The sequence below is a fragment of the Carlito syrichta genome, unplaced genomic scaffold (assembly GCF_000164805.1).
Source record: "Carlito syrichta isolate Samal-C Ts95f unplaced genomic scaffold, Tarsius_syrichta-2.0.1 Scaffold65441, whole genome shotgun sequence".
NCBI lineage: Eukaryota > Metazoa > Chordata > Mammalia > Primates > Tarsiidae > Carlito > Carlito syrichta.
Genome location: NW_007009537.1, coordinates 595,462 through 614,912, shown reverse-complemented (window position 1 = coordinate 614,912; position 19,451 = coordinate 595,462). Strand labels below are relative to the sequence as shown.

General features: G+C 39.0%; 1 protein-coding gene across 7 annotated transcripts in view; it reads right to left on the bottom strand.

The window, feature by feature from the left end:
• DTNA (dystrobrevin alpha) overlaps positions 1-19,451 on the bottom strand; it is a 300,965-nt gene that overhangs the window by 143,063 nt on the left and 138,451 nt on the right. For all 7 annotated transcript variants that reach the window (XM_021708883.1, XM_008051371.2, XM_008051378.1 and 4 more), the window contains exon 2: positions 2,584-2,651. In XM_021708883.1, the coding sequence (XP_021564558.1) occupies positions 2,584-2,650 (67 nt within the window). In that variant the 5' untranslated portion in view covers position 2,651. The remainder of the gene's footprint in view (positions 1-2,583; positions 2,652-19,451) is intronic.

Here is a 19,451-nt window from a genome sequence, read left to right as displayed (position 1 = left end):
CTGGAGTGCAGTGAGATGCTCACAGTCACCCCAGCATCAACCTGCTGGGCTCAGGAGATCCTTCTGCTTCAGCCTTCCAAGTAGCCAGAACTACAGGCGTGCACTACATACCCGGCTAATTTTTTGATTTATTGTAGAGATGAGGCCTCGTCAAGTTGCCCAGGCTATTCCCAAACCTGTGGGCTCAGGCACTCCCCTCACCTCAGCCTCCCAAAGTGCTGGGATTACAGGCTTGTGCCATCACACCCAGCCTTTTATTTTTATTTTTTATTTTGAATCGGAGTTTCATTCTGAGTAAAGTGGCGCACTCATGGCCACCGCAGCCTCGACCTGCTGGGCTTCAGCCTTCCAAGTAGCTGGATCTACAGGCATGTACTACCACGCCCAGCTAATTTTTTTTTTTTAATTGTAGAGATGAGGTCTCGCCCTGTTGCCCAGCCTGGTCTCGAACCTGTGGGCTCAGGCAATGCTCTCACCTCAGTCTCTCAAAGAGCTGAGATTATAGGCATGAGCTACGGCGCCCGGTTTATTTTTCAACCAGTTAACACACTCTCAATGAGATCACCCTTTCTCAGTCTACCTACTAAAATCAAATCCTCCCTTTGAAATCAGCCAATTGTTTTATCTAGCAGTAGCCTAGTTATTGCGGATGTGTCCTACTTAATGCTGATCTATACATATAGCTCAAACAAATGAATTATTAAGATCAGACATGTTTAGCTGTTTTGCTGACATCTGAGTTGGCATACCCAGAGAAGAAAGATACATATTTGTTTGGTTTGCCTCTATATTCTGATCACTAGTCAGGAGAACTTATAAAACCATTTAACAAAGCTGCATAACATCACTGTGAAGTTCCTATGAAAAGATAAAGTTATAAGTTGGGAAATATATGCGCAATTTTCCTAAGTCTCTCTTGAAGAAAAATTTAGAGTTGTTCTGTTTCCATGGCTATAAAACTTAGATCAAGTTTTCTTTGAGTTGGGCAATTTTAATTCAATTAGACATTTGTAACATACATATTTGTCTGTGCCAAGCACTGGATACATAAAACATTGGCATACTTAAACTCAAATAAGTATTTGTAAAATTATTGCATAAGCATATTTTTATAATTCTTACAGCGTGTTGCCTTATAGTCTTTAGTGTGACAATGATAAATTTAAAGGTTTTCCCAGAATTTATTATTTCTTATGATAAATAATAACACTTTTTTTCTGTGTCTGAGAAGACATTGACCTATGATATACTCTTGCCTTTTTAAACATGAGAATCTGTGGTATGGGGGCAATCTGTGCTGTCCTGGATTTTGTTTAGATAAGCTGGTGGTCACCAAGGTCCTCATTCTATTAGATTTGTTATCTACAAAAAAGGTCACAATTCCAGGTGATTGGCCATGCCACAAGTGAAAGATACAGTACCAAACATGGCCTAGGAAACTAGAAGGTCTTGGCTGAAACTCTTACAAACACTTTAGGCATATCTTTCAAAGTAGAAAAAGCCTGGAACATGATTGAGATTCCCCACATCAATTTTAATTTTCTTTCCTCTTTGCTACTTCTAACACTGTCTTGGTGCCACCAGATTACTGGGAAATGATAAAGGAAAATATGACTTTTATTATCTGGGACTTTTCTTTATCTATTCTGACCCTCATTCTTGTCAATCACTTCCAATCTTCAGTAGAAACCTAATTTTGTCTACTGTCTTCTCAGGGAAAAAGGCTTACAACTCACTCCTGCTCATCCTCATTCCTTATGCAGAAAGGAGAGATAAAATGACAATAAGAAAATCATACTTTTTTCTTTATAACATTTAATCTGTGATATGTCTCCCTCCCATGGCCAAATGTCAAGTTCTTCTTCTTTATGAATAAGAGAAATGGTTTATAAAGGAGACATTACCAATCAATTGTTTATATAGCAACCATTACCTTACATAAACCAATAGTCTTTTAAAAAATAGATTCTTCACCGGAGTCAGTAAATATATTATTTTGGTGTCCCTAGTGTGGCAGGTGACCTTCAAGTTCCTTTTATCTTTTATTTTAGAAAAACTGGTTTGTAGGACAGATTCTTCCCCACTACATAAGGTCCAAATGACAGTGTATTGTTTGGTCCAGTAATCATGCCTAACTCCTCTATTCCATATAAATATATGATATCATTTTGCAGGGAAGACATTCAATGATTTATTTCACAAAGTTTATCTAGTGCCTACAATATGCCAGCACTGTGATAGTACAGTGGAATGAATGTAGACTTTAAAGTTTAGTGTATTATATTACTGTCAAAATAAATCATGTTTATCAAGTATATGTATGCGTGTATGACTATACAGATATAGGTCCATGAATTTTTCATTCATATGAAATATACACCCTAGTAAGAAATTATGATGAATCACTGACTAACTTAACTCTTATCTAGTAGGGTACAAAAATGGCCAATTATACACTTTATACAAGGAACTTAGGGTTTTAAAGAAAAGTACAAATGCTATAAAGACTAAGTGGCTATTTCTAGGCTTTCCATGAGTATCCCGTGGAAACTATAGCATGCTCCTTAAAAGTTCCATACTTACTCATCTCTGCAAACAGCTGTCTTCTTTCTGCCATGATATTTCCTCTTTTCCCACTATCTTCAATCATTCTATGAGACAAAATGGTTACAATGTACATTATCCTCACACTAATGAGGTAAATAGCCATTTCTCTGTAAACACACTTGCTGTATTTGTGCCACAAACATACAGAAAATCTATTTAAAAGGCATATTTTACAAGTACAGCTTTACTTTTACTAACCTAAATTGCTGCACATATTCTCCCATATGTGATATTGTGGTTGTCAGAAGATAAAATTTTTATTTTCTAACATAAAAATAACTACAGTAACAAATGACCTTGTGTTACAACTAAATACAACTATCTACCATCTGTTAGGTGATTCATTTCACATAGAGTTTCTCTTTCAATTTTGGGAGTATCTACAAAGACTAGGACCATATTATAGACGTCATTCAACAGATGATGAGACCAAAAATCTCATGGACTTGGTGAATGCAGAGCATAGATGTTTAGACTCCAAGACCAGTATGCTTTTGAAGCAGCCTAACTCCCCATAGAATGAATGGTTACAGTTCTTTGAATAAACATAGAAATTGACCTTCTTGGTCTTAAAACTTGAACCTTTTATTTGTCTTATCTGAGTTCCTGTCTCAGAAACCTATAGCATCAAAGAACTGAAACTCACCAGACCACTGTCTCCAGACAATTAGATGCCAGATTCCTCCCTAATTCCCATTTTCTACATTCCTACCCCAATATATAAACTCATGGTTTCGGTGAGACAGGGAGGTGGATTTGGGAATAAGTATCTTATTTTCTTTGGTTGATTATCACCCAAACAAAAAGATTTCTTTTTTGGCAATATTTGTTTCAGCAATTGGTTTCCTGTGCGGCAAGCAATAGGACCTTGACCGAACCCGTGGCATGTCGGTAACATTTCCACCCAATTCTGTTGCCAGTTGTTTCTTGTGCACCCAAAATTTTATTTAGAAACAAGTAATTTTCTGAATTTTCATTTCTAAGTTGAGCTATTGAAACTTGCAACCGTTTTCCTATACATAACAATTTCATGTAAGGTGGTTAGGTTCATATCTCTTTCCTTAACCATATTATTATCTGCAGTGGAACTATGTAAAAAATACTATTAAAATGCCAACAGTTAAAACAGAGAATAAAGAAGATACAAAAGTTATAATTTGGCTTGAGGAAAAAGAAAATGAGAAAGTTAATCAAAGTGTTGTTTAGTCATGTAGAGGTCTTTGAGCTAAACTTCAAGGGTTTTAGAGGCTGATGGATTTTATTTTTGATTACATCTAATTAAAGTTTTAGAAACTAAAGTTTCCTCCCTCACATACACTATATAGATGCACTCATGTCTATACCACTCTGACTTCCATTTTGATTCTCAGGCATAGTTAACAGAAGGCATAGCTGCAAGGAACTTTTTGCCTATCTTTAGATGGGCCCTGCTGTTTCTCAAATCTGGGTCTTTCTCTATGCCTTTTTTGACAGGGTTGCCCTCTCTTGATGCTGAGCTAGTTTGCAATCACTCTTCAGTTCTCTGTTTACGATTGGGGACCCCCCCACAAAAAAATCCAGAGTTATCTTTTGGAGGGCGGGCCCCTTGTAATATAAGTTTTCCTCCGTAGGTAAGTGTTCTAGGAACTCATTGGAATCAGTGTACCAGCTAGCATTGTAAGAAGCTGTGTTTGGCTTTAGTTAAATTTTTTTTTTTGAGATTGTGTCAGTGCATTTGCCCATTTTATGATAGGTGATTTACGAGCACACCTGCCTACATTGTGCTAAGTATTCAGCAGTTTTTGACCAAAAACAGCATGACCGCCATGCCCCACCATCCCAATTCACCTGATCTCACTCTGAGCGACTAATTTTTTTTTTTTCTTTTTCTGGATGAAAAAAATCCTCAAAGGGAAACATTTTGCGATGTGGAATAAGTGAAACAACAAATGGCAGAAGCACTCAAAGACATGAAAATTGACAAATTCAAATCAGTTTTGAACAGTGGAAAAAGCGACTTGATTGGTGTATTGCATCAAACGAAAAGTACTTTGAAGGTGACTTCAGTTTAAATATGTAAGAATAGATACACAAATTTTTATAAATAAATTCTGTTCCCTCCCCCCATAGGTGCATCTTCCTCTGGAAGTCTCTGTGATTGCCTGAGTTTGGTGCCTTTCCTGTGTACCTTGACAGCATGCATGTCTTTCTCCCAATTCTCAGCATTCATTCAACAAGTAGGATTCTCACCAAAAAAAAGTAAATAAATAAATAAAATAAATAAAATAAATATGTTAGCTTGATGTGATCTTTCTATAACATATATGAAGAACAAAACATCATCGTATATCCCATACATATACCCAATTATTATCTGTGAATTAAAAATAAATAATTGAAAACAAGACAAGTCTTTACTGAGTGCCTTTCATATTCTGGGAACCACAGTACACTCTGTGTGTACCATAGTGCCTGCCATCAAGGTGCTTACACTGTAGTGGTAAAGAAACAAAAGTATAAAAGCAATTAAGACACAATGAGATAGTTATAGCCATAACAGTGGAAAGAAAGATGTGCACATGAAAGAGGTTGATTCCTTGGGGATAAATTTAACAGAATTATCAGCAGAAGATTCCTCAAAAAGTAATGAGTTGTTTACAAAAGGATTCAATAGAGGATAAAAGAAAATTTAGTGGCAAAAACAATATTAGTCACATTGATTACATAGTCTCACCAGTTGCTTCAATGAGTAAAGAATTATTTGCCCATTGCCATGAAGGGAAAGAAGGATATGAAACAGGTTTGGTTTATAGAGTCAAAGGAGGAGTGTATAAACATTCACAATGAGTTAGGTAATATGACCAGGGTCTAGCCTAACTAACAATTAGAAAAGAGTAGAGTTAGTAAATTAATAAATTTATTAATTAATAAAGCTTCCTCCATTAAGTGACAGTTCACTGCTGAATACAGTTAAATATTTTCTTTTTACAAGAGTTTAGGCTGATCTTGGTGGCTCAGCCTGTAATCCCAGCACTTTGGGAGGCCAAGGCGAGTGGACTGCCTCAGCCTGTGGGTTCGAGACCAGCCTGTACAACTTGGCGAGACCTTATCTCTACAATAAATAAAAAATTAGCTGGGTGTGGTAGCATGTGCCTATAGTTCTGGCTACTTGGAAGGCTGAGGCGGAAGGATCGCTAGAGCCCAGCAGGTTGACGCTGGGGTGGCCATGAGCGTGCAGGCCACTGCACTCCAGCCTGGGAGAAGGAGTGAGACTCCAACTCAAAACAAAAAACAAGATTTTAAATATGCAGGTATAGCTGAGAAAAACGCCTCCTTCCTGATTCACATAGACCTCCCTCCTTTACTCCAGAGGGAGTGGGTGGATAACCTGACATTTACAAAATAGTCTGGATATAGATTCTCACTGTTATTACAAGGAATCAGAAGTAGAATTGAGGCAACAGGAGACAGGGGATAGAACCAGTGAATCTGTCTACATGCTAGAACAAGATGAAAAGAACCATTAAAAATAAATCATGAAGGATAGCAGGCTAGAGAACTGTGATTGATCGTGTCAGCAAGGTAAAGACTGGCAACTGAACTCAAAGCACTTGCTGCTTGTAATACTTTTTGGCACTATTGTGATAACTCTTTTCCTAGTTAACTTTTTCTCTGTCTCTCTGTGAGGTTTTTGAGGGCATTAACCTCAAAAATTTTCAATTTTTCACAGTGCCTACCAAAATCCAATCAACAAATGATATGGCCAGCTCATATTTATTGAATAAATGAATGAATGAGAAAAAAAAAAAAGAACAAGAGAGGAAAGAAAAATTAGAGCTAAATTTGCTTTCCATGAAATTAACTTTCATTTATATTTCCAAAATCTGACTCATAGAAAAGTGAAATTCAAATTGCACTAGTTTCAGAGATTAATTATATGAAATGAGAGAAACTAATTTACATTGCTTTATAATCCAGGACCATACATTTTAAAGCAAAATTGTGTCTCATAAAATAGAAGCTGAAAAAGATGCAAACTACATTGATGCCAACTTTTGGTCTATTCATCTTTTTTTTGGTTAATTAACTCATAAAAGAACCATCATTAGTTGCACAATAGATATTCATTCTCGCTTCTAAGTAAAATGTGTACCTTGTAAGAAACAGAAGGAAAAACTCAGTGGTGTGAAATAATAGAAGGCACAGAATATAATTATAAATATGAAAGAAAAACAACACATTTCTCATTTTACCCCCAGAGTTTCCTGGGAAGTAGCACAGTTAGGTAAAATTGAGAATATTCACTTATCATCCATTGATCATAGTCATAATAGTAAAAAGGGAGACACACTAGTGTATATCTTATACTGACTCAATAGAGGAACTCTTGGGCAAAGTAAGCTCTTGAATCAAATAGGCAGGGAGCACCATGGTGGGCTCACAGGTTTCCAATTAAATTCTGATCAACGGAATTTAAGATAGACCATGCTTGACTACATTCTTGTTGCCTTCAAAAGAAAGAAGAGAGCACAACCTTCAGTAGGGAAAACACTCAGTGCTTTTATGGAGAACAGTTTTGCTTCTGAAATAACGGAAATTATCAAGGAGCTCTGATTTTCCTGAATTTTGGTCTAACAACAGCTGTCCAAAGTCACACGGAGGAGGCAAAAGGGAAAATAACCCATCTGTGATGATACTAATGTGTGTAACAAGGCACATGACTCACCGACAGGCCTGATTTGGTCAGTTTCTGTTGCTCCTTCATGTAGATAAGGTGCTGACAACCTTAGAATTTATAAGATTACATAAAAGAGGTAACAGTGATAATTGATATGCCCCATCTGATACTTCCTTTACTAGAGTTCAGTCCCACACATTTTACAAAACATGTGTTATTTTTAGTTATGAGAATCCATTCATTCATTTATTTAAGAAATATTTATACGGTAGCTATAATTTGTTAGACATCGCTAGTTTCTCAAGACTCAAAATTAATAACACATGATCCTTGCTGTTAAGAAGCTCACAGTCTTGTGAGGGGAAACCAATTTTTCTAAGATATAATTGTAATTTGTATAATACATACCATAATGAAAGTGTATACTGCTAGATGTGTTTTATTTCTGGGATGATCTGAAGAAGGCATTAAAGACAGGGAAACTGATAGAACCACAATAAATAGGAATTTTTCATAAAGATGGAAAAGAGTGGAGGTAAGGCAATTATAATTAGATGAAATCATGATAAAAAGCATGGAGCTTTAGAATGGGTGTGGTGCATTTGGGAACCAGAAATCGCTCAGTTTGGCAGGGTGAAAGTGTGAGTGAGGAAGACATGAAGAGGCATCAATCCAGAGAGCCTTTCTTGTCATGTCTAGACAATATAGGGCCTTCCTGTAGGGGACTGGATGCTATCCAAGGTTTAAGAAGGAAACTGATGTATAGAGATTTAGGCTTAGGTAAGTATGCTGAGTGGAAGGAAGATGGGGGCAGGCTGGAGGGTAGAGGTGGGAGTACATGATTACAGGAAGAGTCCAGTTAGTTGGATAATCCTGTGGTTCAGGAGCAAGACTATTATGTCTTGCACTAAAGGCCTGATCTGAGAGAGATTTAGGGGATACACTTGATAGGACTTGGTGATTGATTGCCAGGTCACATGGAGAATGGCAGTGGAGAGGACCTCGCCCTTTGCGCTCTCATATTAGAAAATAATCTGCTGCCTTCATGGCAATAATGAATTTGTAGGAGGTGAAGCCACCAAGTCATCCTTCTTTCAGCACAGTCATTAAAAGAGGGCTGCACAACTGGAGAGGGAAGGCTCCAACTCTTTGTCCCCATGTACAGGGGAGGGAGAAGAAACAACAGAGTAAAACAGTTTGGAACCAGCAAGACATAAAGAATAAATCCAAATGTAGGACACAGCATGTTAGAAGAAATGTGAATTATATTTTGGCACAGTGAGAGTAAGTTCACATTGAAATATTACATCCTCAAGTGACTTCTTTCATGACACACCTTTCATCCATCATTATCCTAATACATATTTCAATTACACACGGTATATAAGGCGTGTTACACGTAGATGCTTAAACTAATGGTGTTTTACATTGCGCATTTGGATAACTTTCTGAAGGTTATAAAATGATTCTCTGTGAAACTTTGCGAGGAAGTCAGGGAGATGTTATATTCCCAAGTTATAGCTGAAAAACTTAAGACTCAGGCAGGTGAAGTAGCTGTCTAAACACAAAGTATTTTCTGGCACGGGAGGACATTGAATTCCTTTAGATTTTAATTTTAATTTTTAAATTCCTAGGCTGGTATGTATTCTAATCACTAGTAATCTTAATCCAGATGCCACTATTCAACACAAACTAAGATTTTCTGAAATTGGTAAACTGAAAGGAAGTTAACAGAATTTGGTGATTAATGGGCCCAAAAGGAGAATGGAAAGGGTCACAGCTCTCTCAGACTTTACTGGGAAATTCCTTTGTGTGCTACTTCTGAGTGGGATCTTCCTATCTTAGAACATTGTTATACTGGAAATAATCAGGGAGATTAAAATAATTCCCAATGTCCAGATTTATGTAAACTCCATCCCTTAGAATTACACCAACTCATACACTGATTCACACTCTTGCAATTTAAACCCACCAAAGCTGGGCAATGTTTTTAGAAACGTTTGGCTCTGCTTCGCTTTTGCTCCACATTAGCGAACACTTAAGCTGACTTTGAGTTTAACATGACAAGACTGTTCCCATGCTTCATTTTCCTCCAGGTGAATGACAAGAAAACGCTGGGTTCAGCAATCCCCAACTGCTGCAATCTCTGAAGTTAATAACTACTATGAAGGCCGTTTCAAGCTCCTTTCCTCCTTTAATTGATTTATTGGCGGCACATAAATGCCTGTTTCCATTTCTGTTAATGAGGAGGGCCTTTGATATGACTTTCTCAGATTTATATTCTAGTCCTAATCTTTGGCAATATAATAAAAAAGTATTCAGAGCTCTTTCCTGAGGCAAAATATAATTGCATTTGCTTTTACTTCCTAGTCCTTTATCTAGATGAGCCCATGACAGTAAGAAAATGCTGTTACTAAAATACATGGTCATAATGAGTTTTTGACTTTGTCTTTTAATTTGAACATTATCTTCTTCTACTCTTGGAACCTGGGTCTTGTTTATTTATTTTATTTTTGGAGGGGGGAGGCATGAGCTCACTACTTGATATAATTTGGGTGTTTGTCTCCAAATCTCACATTGAAATGTGGTCACCAGTGCTGGAGGTGGGGCCTGGTGAGAGGTGTTTCGGTGTATGGCTTGGTGCTCTCCCCTTGGTAACGAGTGACTTCTCACTCTGTTAGTTCACCAGAGAGCTGGTTGTTTGTGTGACACTCCTTTCATCGTGTTCTTCCTCCCTCTCTAGTCATGTGACACATCTGCTCCTCATTCCCTGTCCACCCTGAGTGGAAGCTTCCTGAGGTCCTGACCAGAAGCAGATGCCGGAGCCATGCTTCTTATACAACCTATAAAAACATGCGTCAAATAAACCCCTTTTCTTAATAAATTACTCAGCCTCAGATATTCCTTTATAGCAATGGAAAATGGACTCATACACAAGCTTAGTGTAATGACTAGCTAGATGAGTTATTAGGGACTTTGTCTTCCTATAAAGTATCCAGCATAGAATTGCTGAGCTGTGGCCATCCCCCATCACACTAGCCTGGAGACTTTACTCAAACTGCAAATACCTGGATCTACTGCATCTCAACACACACACACACACACACACACACACACACACACACACACACACACACACACACATATATATTTGAAGTCTTACCCCAACGTCCAGACTGGAGTGCAGTTTCTCGCTCATGGCCACCCCAGCGTCGGCCCACTGGGCTCAGGCAATCCTTCCACCTCAGCCTTCTAAGTAGCTGGAACTACAGGCACATACTACCATGCCTGGTTAATTGTTTTTTTAAATTTATTGCAGAGATGAGGTTTTGCCAAGTTGCCCAGGCTGGTCTCAAACCTCTGGACTCAGGCAATCCTCTCACCTTGGCCTCCCAAAGTACATTTATACTTTGTGAATAGAAAGAAATAGGTCCTCCCTTGTCCAATTCTAATGTGCAAAGAAACAAAACAAAACAAAACAAACAAAAAACAAAACAAAACAAAAACTAGTGCTGCTACTGGTCATGGGGCTAATAGTCATGTGGACTTCTGGAGGATTAGAACCCCAGGTGCTTCTTATATGTGACTAGGGTTAAGCAGCAACATGATGCTAGGAGAGCTTGACCATGAACTTACTTGTACAATATTGGGTTGAGAGTCTTTATGTTGTTTTTTAATATGGTTCTATAGCTTGTGAGAAACACCTTAAAATTTACTTTGAGCCAAGGGTGAAAATAATTGCTTTAGGGGACTGTAAATATACATAAACATATACATACATTGACATGGGTATCTAATGAGGCCAACTTTAAAAAATGGAAAATGCCATTAAAAATGAGAACATTTTTATTCTAGAAAAAACTTACTTTGAGTGGTTCTTTTAAGTCAAGAAGGAACCTCTTGTTCTAGGGTAGAACTGTACGGGATGATTAAGGACACTTGGTTTTGTTTGGTTTCATTTAATTTCCTTTGGCTTGGTAAGAGGCTAGGACTCCTGTTCAACTGCAGTTGGTATCACAGCACACTTCCCCCGAATTATGAGGAAAGATTGTAGAGCAAGGCTGGGAGCAAACTGACATCAGTAAAAAGGAACATTTTGGAAGGATCATGATCAAAATTCAGACTCTGTCATGTGAGGCTCAAAGTTATTAGAACACCTCTAGAGGACTGGGCAGTCCTGCGCAAGGTTGAGCTTGAGCAAAAGGACCTAAAGGGTGCCTAGAGGGAGATAGCATAAGAAGGGGTCACCTGTATGAATGCATCCAGCACTGCACCAGGACCTCAGATTTTTTTCAGAGAGCCATGTTTTTATTAAATATGATGTGTCCTGGGACAGTGGTTGTATGTATGTAAGCATCTATCTGCTCTTCTAAGGAGCACTAGGCCCAATATGTCATGGCGGAATGATGGCTGACCTTAACACCAGAGACAGAGGTGTCCTTGTCCTACTGCTAGGGCTGCTAAGTTCTTAACTCCTGGTAAGTGAATATCAGGAACTGACTGCCTTTTGATCATTTGGGATTTTTTCGGCTCAGTGTAAGATGTCACTGTTCATAAAAATATGTCTGTTTCTTTTTCCTGCATATCAAAGAAATAAAAGCAAATAAGTGAAAAGCTCCCCCCCCCGAGTAGTTAGAAGACTATTTTTCATTAACATTGTAATAAGACAATTGGTAACTGAAATTTTGAATCTTATCTCATTATAGTGGGAATATATTGTAAATATGCATAAACATTTATACAAGCAAAGTGTTTTGAAACACTTTAAAGACTGTGATTCCAAATTTTTTAAAGCAACTGAGCTAAATTAGCATCCCAATAAAAGCGTTGCAACAGGACAAAAATGTATTTAGCTGGTTAAGTAGTGCAGTGCTGCCCTGTCTATAATTCTTAAAAATAAGATTTGGACCTGTTAATGATTTGACAAAGCTATGGGCCTTTACCTCACCAAAATGTCCTTGTCTATAGAACACAAATAAAAGAATTACAGTTCCTTGCATGGGCTGATTTAGGGGAAGAAAGCTAGGGTTTGGTGGAAATCAAAGGTAGTTTTGTTTTATGGAAAGCGCCAACTATTCAAAAAATGGCAACAGCCAATCACGTGGACACATTTGTAGAGCAGAGCCCATGGGATAGCTAAGATCAGCTAAGACAAGGTGGAGCAGTGAGGGTGGGAGAGAGCAGTGATGGGCTCCTCACACAGTGAGAACCAGAGTGCCTGGATGCATAACCCAGCATTCATGGATCATGCAGAAACCGGCATCGGGAAAATTCAAAATGCTTATTACAGTACTGTCATGACTGCTGGAACTTATAGAATTCTAACCCGTCTTTGTTTTCAAAGATCTTAGAGTAGTAGAAAGAAATAGGTCCTTCCTAGTCCAATTCTAATGTGCAAAGAAAAAAACAAAACAAAAAACAAAACAAAACAGAAACTAGTGCTGCTACTGGTCATGAGACTAATAGTTATGCGGACTTCTGGGGGTATGATTCCCAAAGGAGAATTGAGAAAAGGAGAGTGAGAATAAAAATGTAGACAGATCATTCAGCATCTAGATGTAGTCCAGAGAGACTTGTGTTACTTAAACTTTTCTTTTTCTTTTCTTTTTCTTCTCTCCTCTCCTCTCCTCTCCCCTCTTTTTTCTAGGGTGGGGGAATGCTGAATTTGGAGAGGTAAGAAAGGGAGAGGCAAGAAAGTATACTGTTTTCAACAATAGGACAACAAAATCAGACTTCTTTTTTTTTTTGAGTTGGAGTCTCACTCTGTCACCCAGACTGGAGTGCAGTGGCCGCTCCCGGCCACCGCAGCCTCAACCTGCTGGACTCCGGCGATCCTTCCACCTCAGCCTTCCAAGTAGCTGGAACTACAGGCGTGTGCTACCACACCCTGCTAATTTTTGATTTATTGTAGAGATGAGGTCTCACCAAGTTGCCCAGGCGGGTCTCGAACCCGCAGGCTCAGGCAATCTACTCACCTCAGTCTCCCAAGGCACGGGATTATAGGCTGAGCCACCAAGCCCGGCTCAAAATCAGACCTCTATTGGTATAAATAATAATGATAATAGCCATGATACTACTTATAACAAATCTCATTTTACAAAAAAGCTTACTATGTACTAACACTACACAAACCTTTCTCATTGTGTTCTTATAAGAGAACTATCATGTTGGTATTGCTAGTCCCGTTTTACCAATGTGGACATCAAAGTTCAGAGAGATTAAGCAATAGCCCAAATGGGCAATTTAAGGTTTAAACTTGTACATGTCTGACTATAGATCTCATTGAGTTTCATACAAAATGGAATTGTATCAACAAAAGACTAAAAGGAGCTGCTTTATTTTCCTGAAAGTGGTGGTACAGGGGCATTGGTCACACATACACATACAGAAAAAACATAACTAAAGACAAGCATGATTCGACAAAGCCTCCACCACCCACCACTGAGGAGAGGAGAATCTTCAGTAAATTGTGCTGGGAAAACTGGCTGACCACATGCAGAAGATTAAAACAAGACCCCTATCTATCCCCATACACAAAAATTAACTCTAAATGGATCAGAGACCTAAATGCAAAACCTCAAACCATAAGAACTTTAGAAAATTCAGGACACACCTTTATGGAAGTTGGAACTGGCATCCAATTCCTGAGCAAAACCCAAAATGCACGGGCCATAAGAGATATGACAGATAGGTGGGATCTCATTAAACTGACAAGCTTCTGCAAAGCCAAAGAAACCATCAAGAGAGCAGGGAGACAGCCCACAGACTGGGAAAAAGTATTTGCCAACTCCATGTCTGACAAAGGCCTAACATATAGGATCTACAAAGAACTCAAACATGCTGAAAAACAAAACAAAACAAAAAACAACCCCATTACAAAGTGGGCAAAAGACATGAACAGACACTTCTCAAAAGAAGTGGCCAACAGATACATGAAGAAATGTTCAACCTCACTAGTTATCAAGGAAATTGAAATTAAAACTACACTGAGATACCATGTAACTCCAGTCAGAATGGCCATTATCAATAACTCAAAAAATAACAGATGCTAGCGAGGATGTGGTGAAAAGGGAACACTTCTACATTGTTGGTGGGAGTGTAAACTCATGCAGCCTCTGTGGAAATCAGTGTGGTGATTCCTAAAAGCTCTAAAAATCGACCTTCCATATGACCCCGCAATTCCCCTACTGGGAATATACCCTGAAGAACTCAAATCACTCTATAAAAAAGATGCCTGCATATGTATGTTTATCACAGCATTGTTCACAATAGCAAGATCATGGAACAAATCATGCTGTACATCAAAAGAGGAATGGATTAAAAAATGTGGTACATATACATGATGGAATATTATGCAGCCATAAAAAAGAACAAAATCATGAATTTCACAGCAACCTGGATGGAATTAGAGTTAATAATACTGAGTGATCTCCCACAGAAACAAAGATCTGAGTATCACATGTTCTCACTCATAAGTGGATCTTGAACAACTATCATAATACTATAAGAAAAGGATTGACAGTGGTGGGAAACTATGGGGGGGCAGGGAGGGAAGAGAGGTGGGATTAATGGTAGTCAATATCTGTCTGGGGACGGGGGGGGACACACCTCATCAACAAGGGTACCTGCACAATGCATATTTGTATACCTAACCCTTAACTGTACCTCACAATTTTAAAATAAAAAATATGTTTAAAAAAAAAAAGACAAGCATGAGAGGATGCCAGAGGGGAGCTAGGCAGGATGGAGATCATGGACTGTACAACACCCCATTTTTGTCAAGGAAAGAGACCTGTGAGCCATAAGGTGTCTGACCTCTGCAATTCCCCATTCATTTTCTTCCATCTCTCTTCTTTTTATTCTTGCAATCTCTGCTGCAACCTTCCCTTCTTCTCCTTTCTTTTCCTTTCCTTAACTCCATTCTTTCAGTCACTTTCTTCATTTTGATGTGTGTTAGGGAATATGACTCAAACCGACGAGCTAGACAGCTCTTAGATTCTCTTAATTTTGTTTTTTTTTTTGAGTTGGAGTCTCACTCCATGGCCCAGGCTGAAGTGCAATGGCACACTCATGGCCACCCCAGCATTGACCTGTTGGGCTCCGGCGATCCTTCCGCCTCAGGCTTCCAAGTAGCCAGAACAACAGGTGTGCGCTACCACAGCTGGCTAATTTTGGATTAATTGTAGAGATGAGGTCTCGTCAAGTTGCCTGGACTGGTCTTGAACCCACGGGCTCAGGCAATCCACTCCCCTTGGCCTCCCAAAGTGCTGGAATTACAGGCTATGCCACTTAACCCCGGGCCAATTTTTAATTTTTATTTTTTGAGACAGGGTCTCACTCTGTTGCCCTGGCTGGAATGCAGTGGCACAATCCTAGTTCACTGCGCCTTGACCTACCTCCTGGGCTCAAGCGATCCTCCTACCTCATCCTCCTGAGTAGTTGGGACTACAGGCATGTGCCATCACACCTAGCATTTTAAAATAAATTTATAGAGACAAGATCTCATTGTGTTGCTCAGCCTTTTGAAAGAAAGACCAGACAAGTATAGTAGGAAAAGGAATATCATGAGGGACGCTAACAGAGTCAGGCCACCCATGACTTGTGAATCCTACAGGGACATGGAGAGCTTCATGGTGCTTTTACCACTGTATACACAGAGCACAGCACTTCCTTTTCATAGGCATGAGGATTCATGAATGAATGAATGAATTAATACGTGAAGATGAAGGGGGTAGTCCCTGATTTGGGGCAGCTTTAGTAAAACTAGAAAATTCTCCTTACCATGACACCTCTCTTCTATTTCCCATGTGTCATTGAGATGTATCTTAAAATTACTCTGTGAGAAGTTTATTTTATGCCCTTTAAAAAGCAAATTTCCTTGGGAAAATGAGAAAGTTCATCTTAGTATAATTAATTTAGCTGCTTTCTTCTTAATACCTGGCCAAGATAAATGCAGTGAAGAGGTGGCAATGTTGATTTACCGGGAAAAGAAAATAATAATGGCTCTTGTGTGCTTTCTGGAGAGGCTGCGTCTGGATGATATTCTCTGGAGACCACAGGAGGAAACTGTTTTTTTTGAGGCAAGGAAGATAGGAGGGCAAATGGTAGATGAGGGCTAAGATAGGTAGGTGGGGAGCCTGACACTGTGAGCATCACTGTGTGTTTACAGATTCAGAACCAATAACAAAGCATGGAAGAGCACAGGATTCTAAATTCAGTACAAGATAGGCAATAAAAGATGATAGAGTGTGTCTACTAATATTTTTTAAAAAAATTCCTTTCCTCCCCCCATATGTTTCCTAAAATTTATTTGGACTGGAACACATATTTTAAAAGAGTAAGTCTCAAGAATTCTAGATTGCAGGAGGTACTATTTTGTTCTTTAATAAACCTGCATTTAAAAGGAGGACCTAAAGGGACCTTCATTTAACAAGTTAACAATCTAGGTTTCTGTGTCGGTAAAATGTGGAATAGAAATTAATACATAGCTAAATGCGAGATTAATTCATACTATACTATTTTTTTCTTTGCCTACTCAAATTCTCTCTGTGGTGAATATTTCAGGCTGATATAACAAAAAACAATTTAGAAAGGAGCAATGTTTAGAAACAACTTAGAAGACAAGAGTGTAGGGACTCTGATGATTGCCATCCACTAGAAGCACAGCCAAGGATGTGGGGGTTAATGAATGTAGATGCCAAAATTAAATAGGCCACATGGAAAGGAAACAGGCAGAGTGTATGAGCAGTCAGAAGTTATGGTTGCAAGATCTCTAGTCGCCAACAATGGCATTTTGCACACCATGGTCATTTTCCCAAGTCGAGGGTTGACTAGCAGGACAGGAATACAGAATGGAAAGAGAAGAAACAGAGGAAGCCCTTATTTCTTGCCTCTGGATCTGTTTCTGTGAATTATAAGTCTCTTAGTTATGTCCCTTCCATTGAGGAAATTTTGTCTGAAATTAAGGAAAGACTGGGGGGAATGTGTTTCTTGAGAGAACCATGGTTTTAAGTTGGTAGTTGCCAAGAATTTGAGTGGGAAAGAATAGCTGGTGGGAATGCACCTTGTTTTTTAAGTCTTGGATCACTCAGGCCCCCTGAATTCTCACAGTGAGGCAGAAGCATGAATGCCTGGGTTATATAGCAGGAAGTGACTCTGAGATCCACTCACTGAGTGTAACAACAATAATAACTAACACTTACTAAGTTCTTCTCTACATAAGTAGGCTCTGAACTAAACATTTTACATGGATTATTTTATCTATTTGGTATCCTAACTCTGAGATACTATATTACCCTGTTTTATAGATGAGAAAACAAAGGCTGATGAGTTAGAACAATGACCCCTCAGAGATGCCCATTTTCTAATTCCCAGAATTTGTGACTATGGTCTAGGTTATTGTTCATGACAAAAGGGACTTTGCAGATGTCATTAGGCTAAGGAACTTGAAGTGGGGAGATTATCCTGGATTATCTGAGTCGGCCCACTGTAATTTCAAGAGTCTTTACAGAGGGTTGAGAGAAGCTTTGAAGAGGGAGGAAGGGCTCACAAACCAAGGAACGCAGGCGGGCTCCAGAAACTGGAAATGGCAAGACAATGAGCTCTCCTCCAGAACTTCCAGAAGGATAACAGTCTTGCAGACATTTGGAATTTAGTACAATAACACATACTTTGGACTTTTGGACTTCCAGAACTATAAGAAAATACATTTGCATTGTTTTAAGCTGCTAAATTTGTGGTAGTTTGTTACAGTAACACTAGGAAACTAAGAGAAGGGTTAAGAATCTTCCACAGGTTCATACTACAGGTAGCCACAGAACCAGGATTTGTACTTAAGAAGCCTCCTCAGGCTGGGTTCAGTGGCTCAGCCTATAATCCCAGCACTTTGGGAGGCTGAGGCGAGTGGATTCTCTGAGTCTGCAGGTATAGAGCCAGGCAACTTGGTGAGACCTCGTCTCTGCAATAAATAAAAAGTTAGCTGGGCGTGCCTGTAGTTCAGGCTACTTGGAAGGCTGAGGTGGAAGAGTCGCCGGAGCCTAGCAAGTTAATGCTGGGGTGGCTGTGAGTGTGCCACTGCACTCTGACCTGGGCCACAGAGTGAGACTCCAACTCAAAAAAAAAAAACAACAAAAAAAAGGAAGTCTCCTCAAAAGTTACACACTTAGTCATCATGAAGTACTACTACCTTTCTATTGCTCCTACAAGCTCTGAAATATCGTTAATTGAGATCTACTATGTTAATTCTATGTTAATTTTCATGATCTTATTTACTCCCTAAGTTAGTTGATATTATTATACCCATTTTACAGATGAGAACAGTGAGGTTCAGATATTTTAAATAACTGAAATTTAAATCTGGGGTCAGTCTGACTGACCCTCAGTTCTAGCTGTAAGCCACTTCATCCTATTTTTATAGTCATTGGTCAATATTTTTTGAGTATCTGATAAATGCCAGCGTAAAACACAGACTCAAATTTGAGTATTTGCACCTCAGTAATTTTTGAAGACACCAAGATGGCTCACACAGGAGTCACTATATCAACTATACTCCAGGTATATTCCATTCCAGAGGGTTAGTGGTGAAAGCCTTGGAACTAAACTTATCAGAGACACACGCTTTTTTAAAAAAATTATTTTATTTTATTTTAAAGATGTGGGATACAATTCAGAATTAGGTACACAAATGGACATTGTATAGGCATAGTTTGGACCTCTGAGCAACCCTTTCCTGCTCCCTCCTGCTCTGGGAGCTTTTCTGTCCTCTCAATAAATCTTGCTTTCTCAAAAAAAAAAAAAAAAAAAAAAGGCTGGGCCCAGCACTTCGGGAAGCCAAGGCGAGAGGATTACCTGAGCCCACGGGTTTGAGACCCACCTGGGTACCTTGGTGAGACCTCATCTCTACAATAAATCAAAAAAAAGAAAAAAATTAGCCGGGCGTGGTAGTATGCACCTATAGTTGTAGCTACTTGGAAGACTGAGGAGGAAGGATCGCCGGAGCCCAGGAGGTTGAGGCTGTGGTGGCCGAGAGCGTGCCACTGCACTCCAATCTGGGCGATGAAGTGAGATTCCAACTCAAAAAAAAAGTTTGGACTTCTCTTTGGTTTCCAGTTTATGGTAAATGTTCAGGGTCCACTTTTTTTTTTTTGAGTTGGAGTCTCACTCTGTCACCTAGACTGGAGTGCAGTGG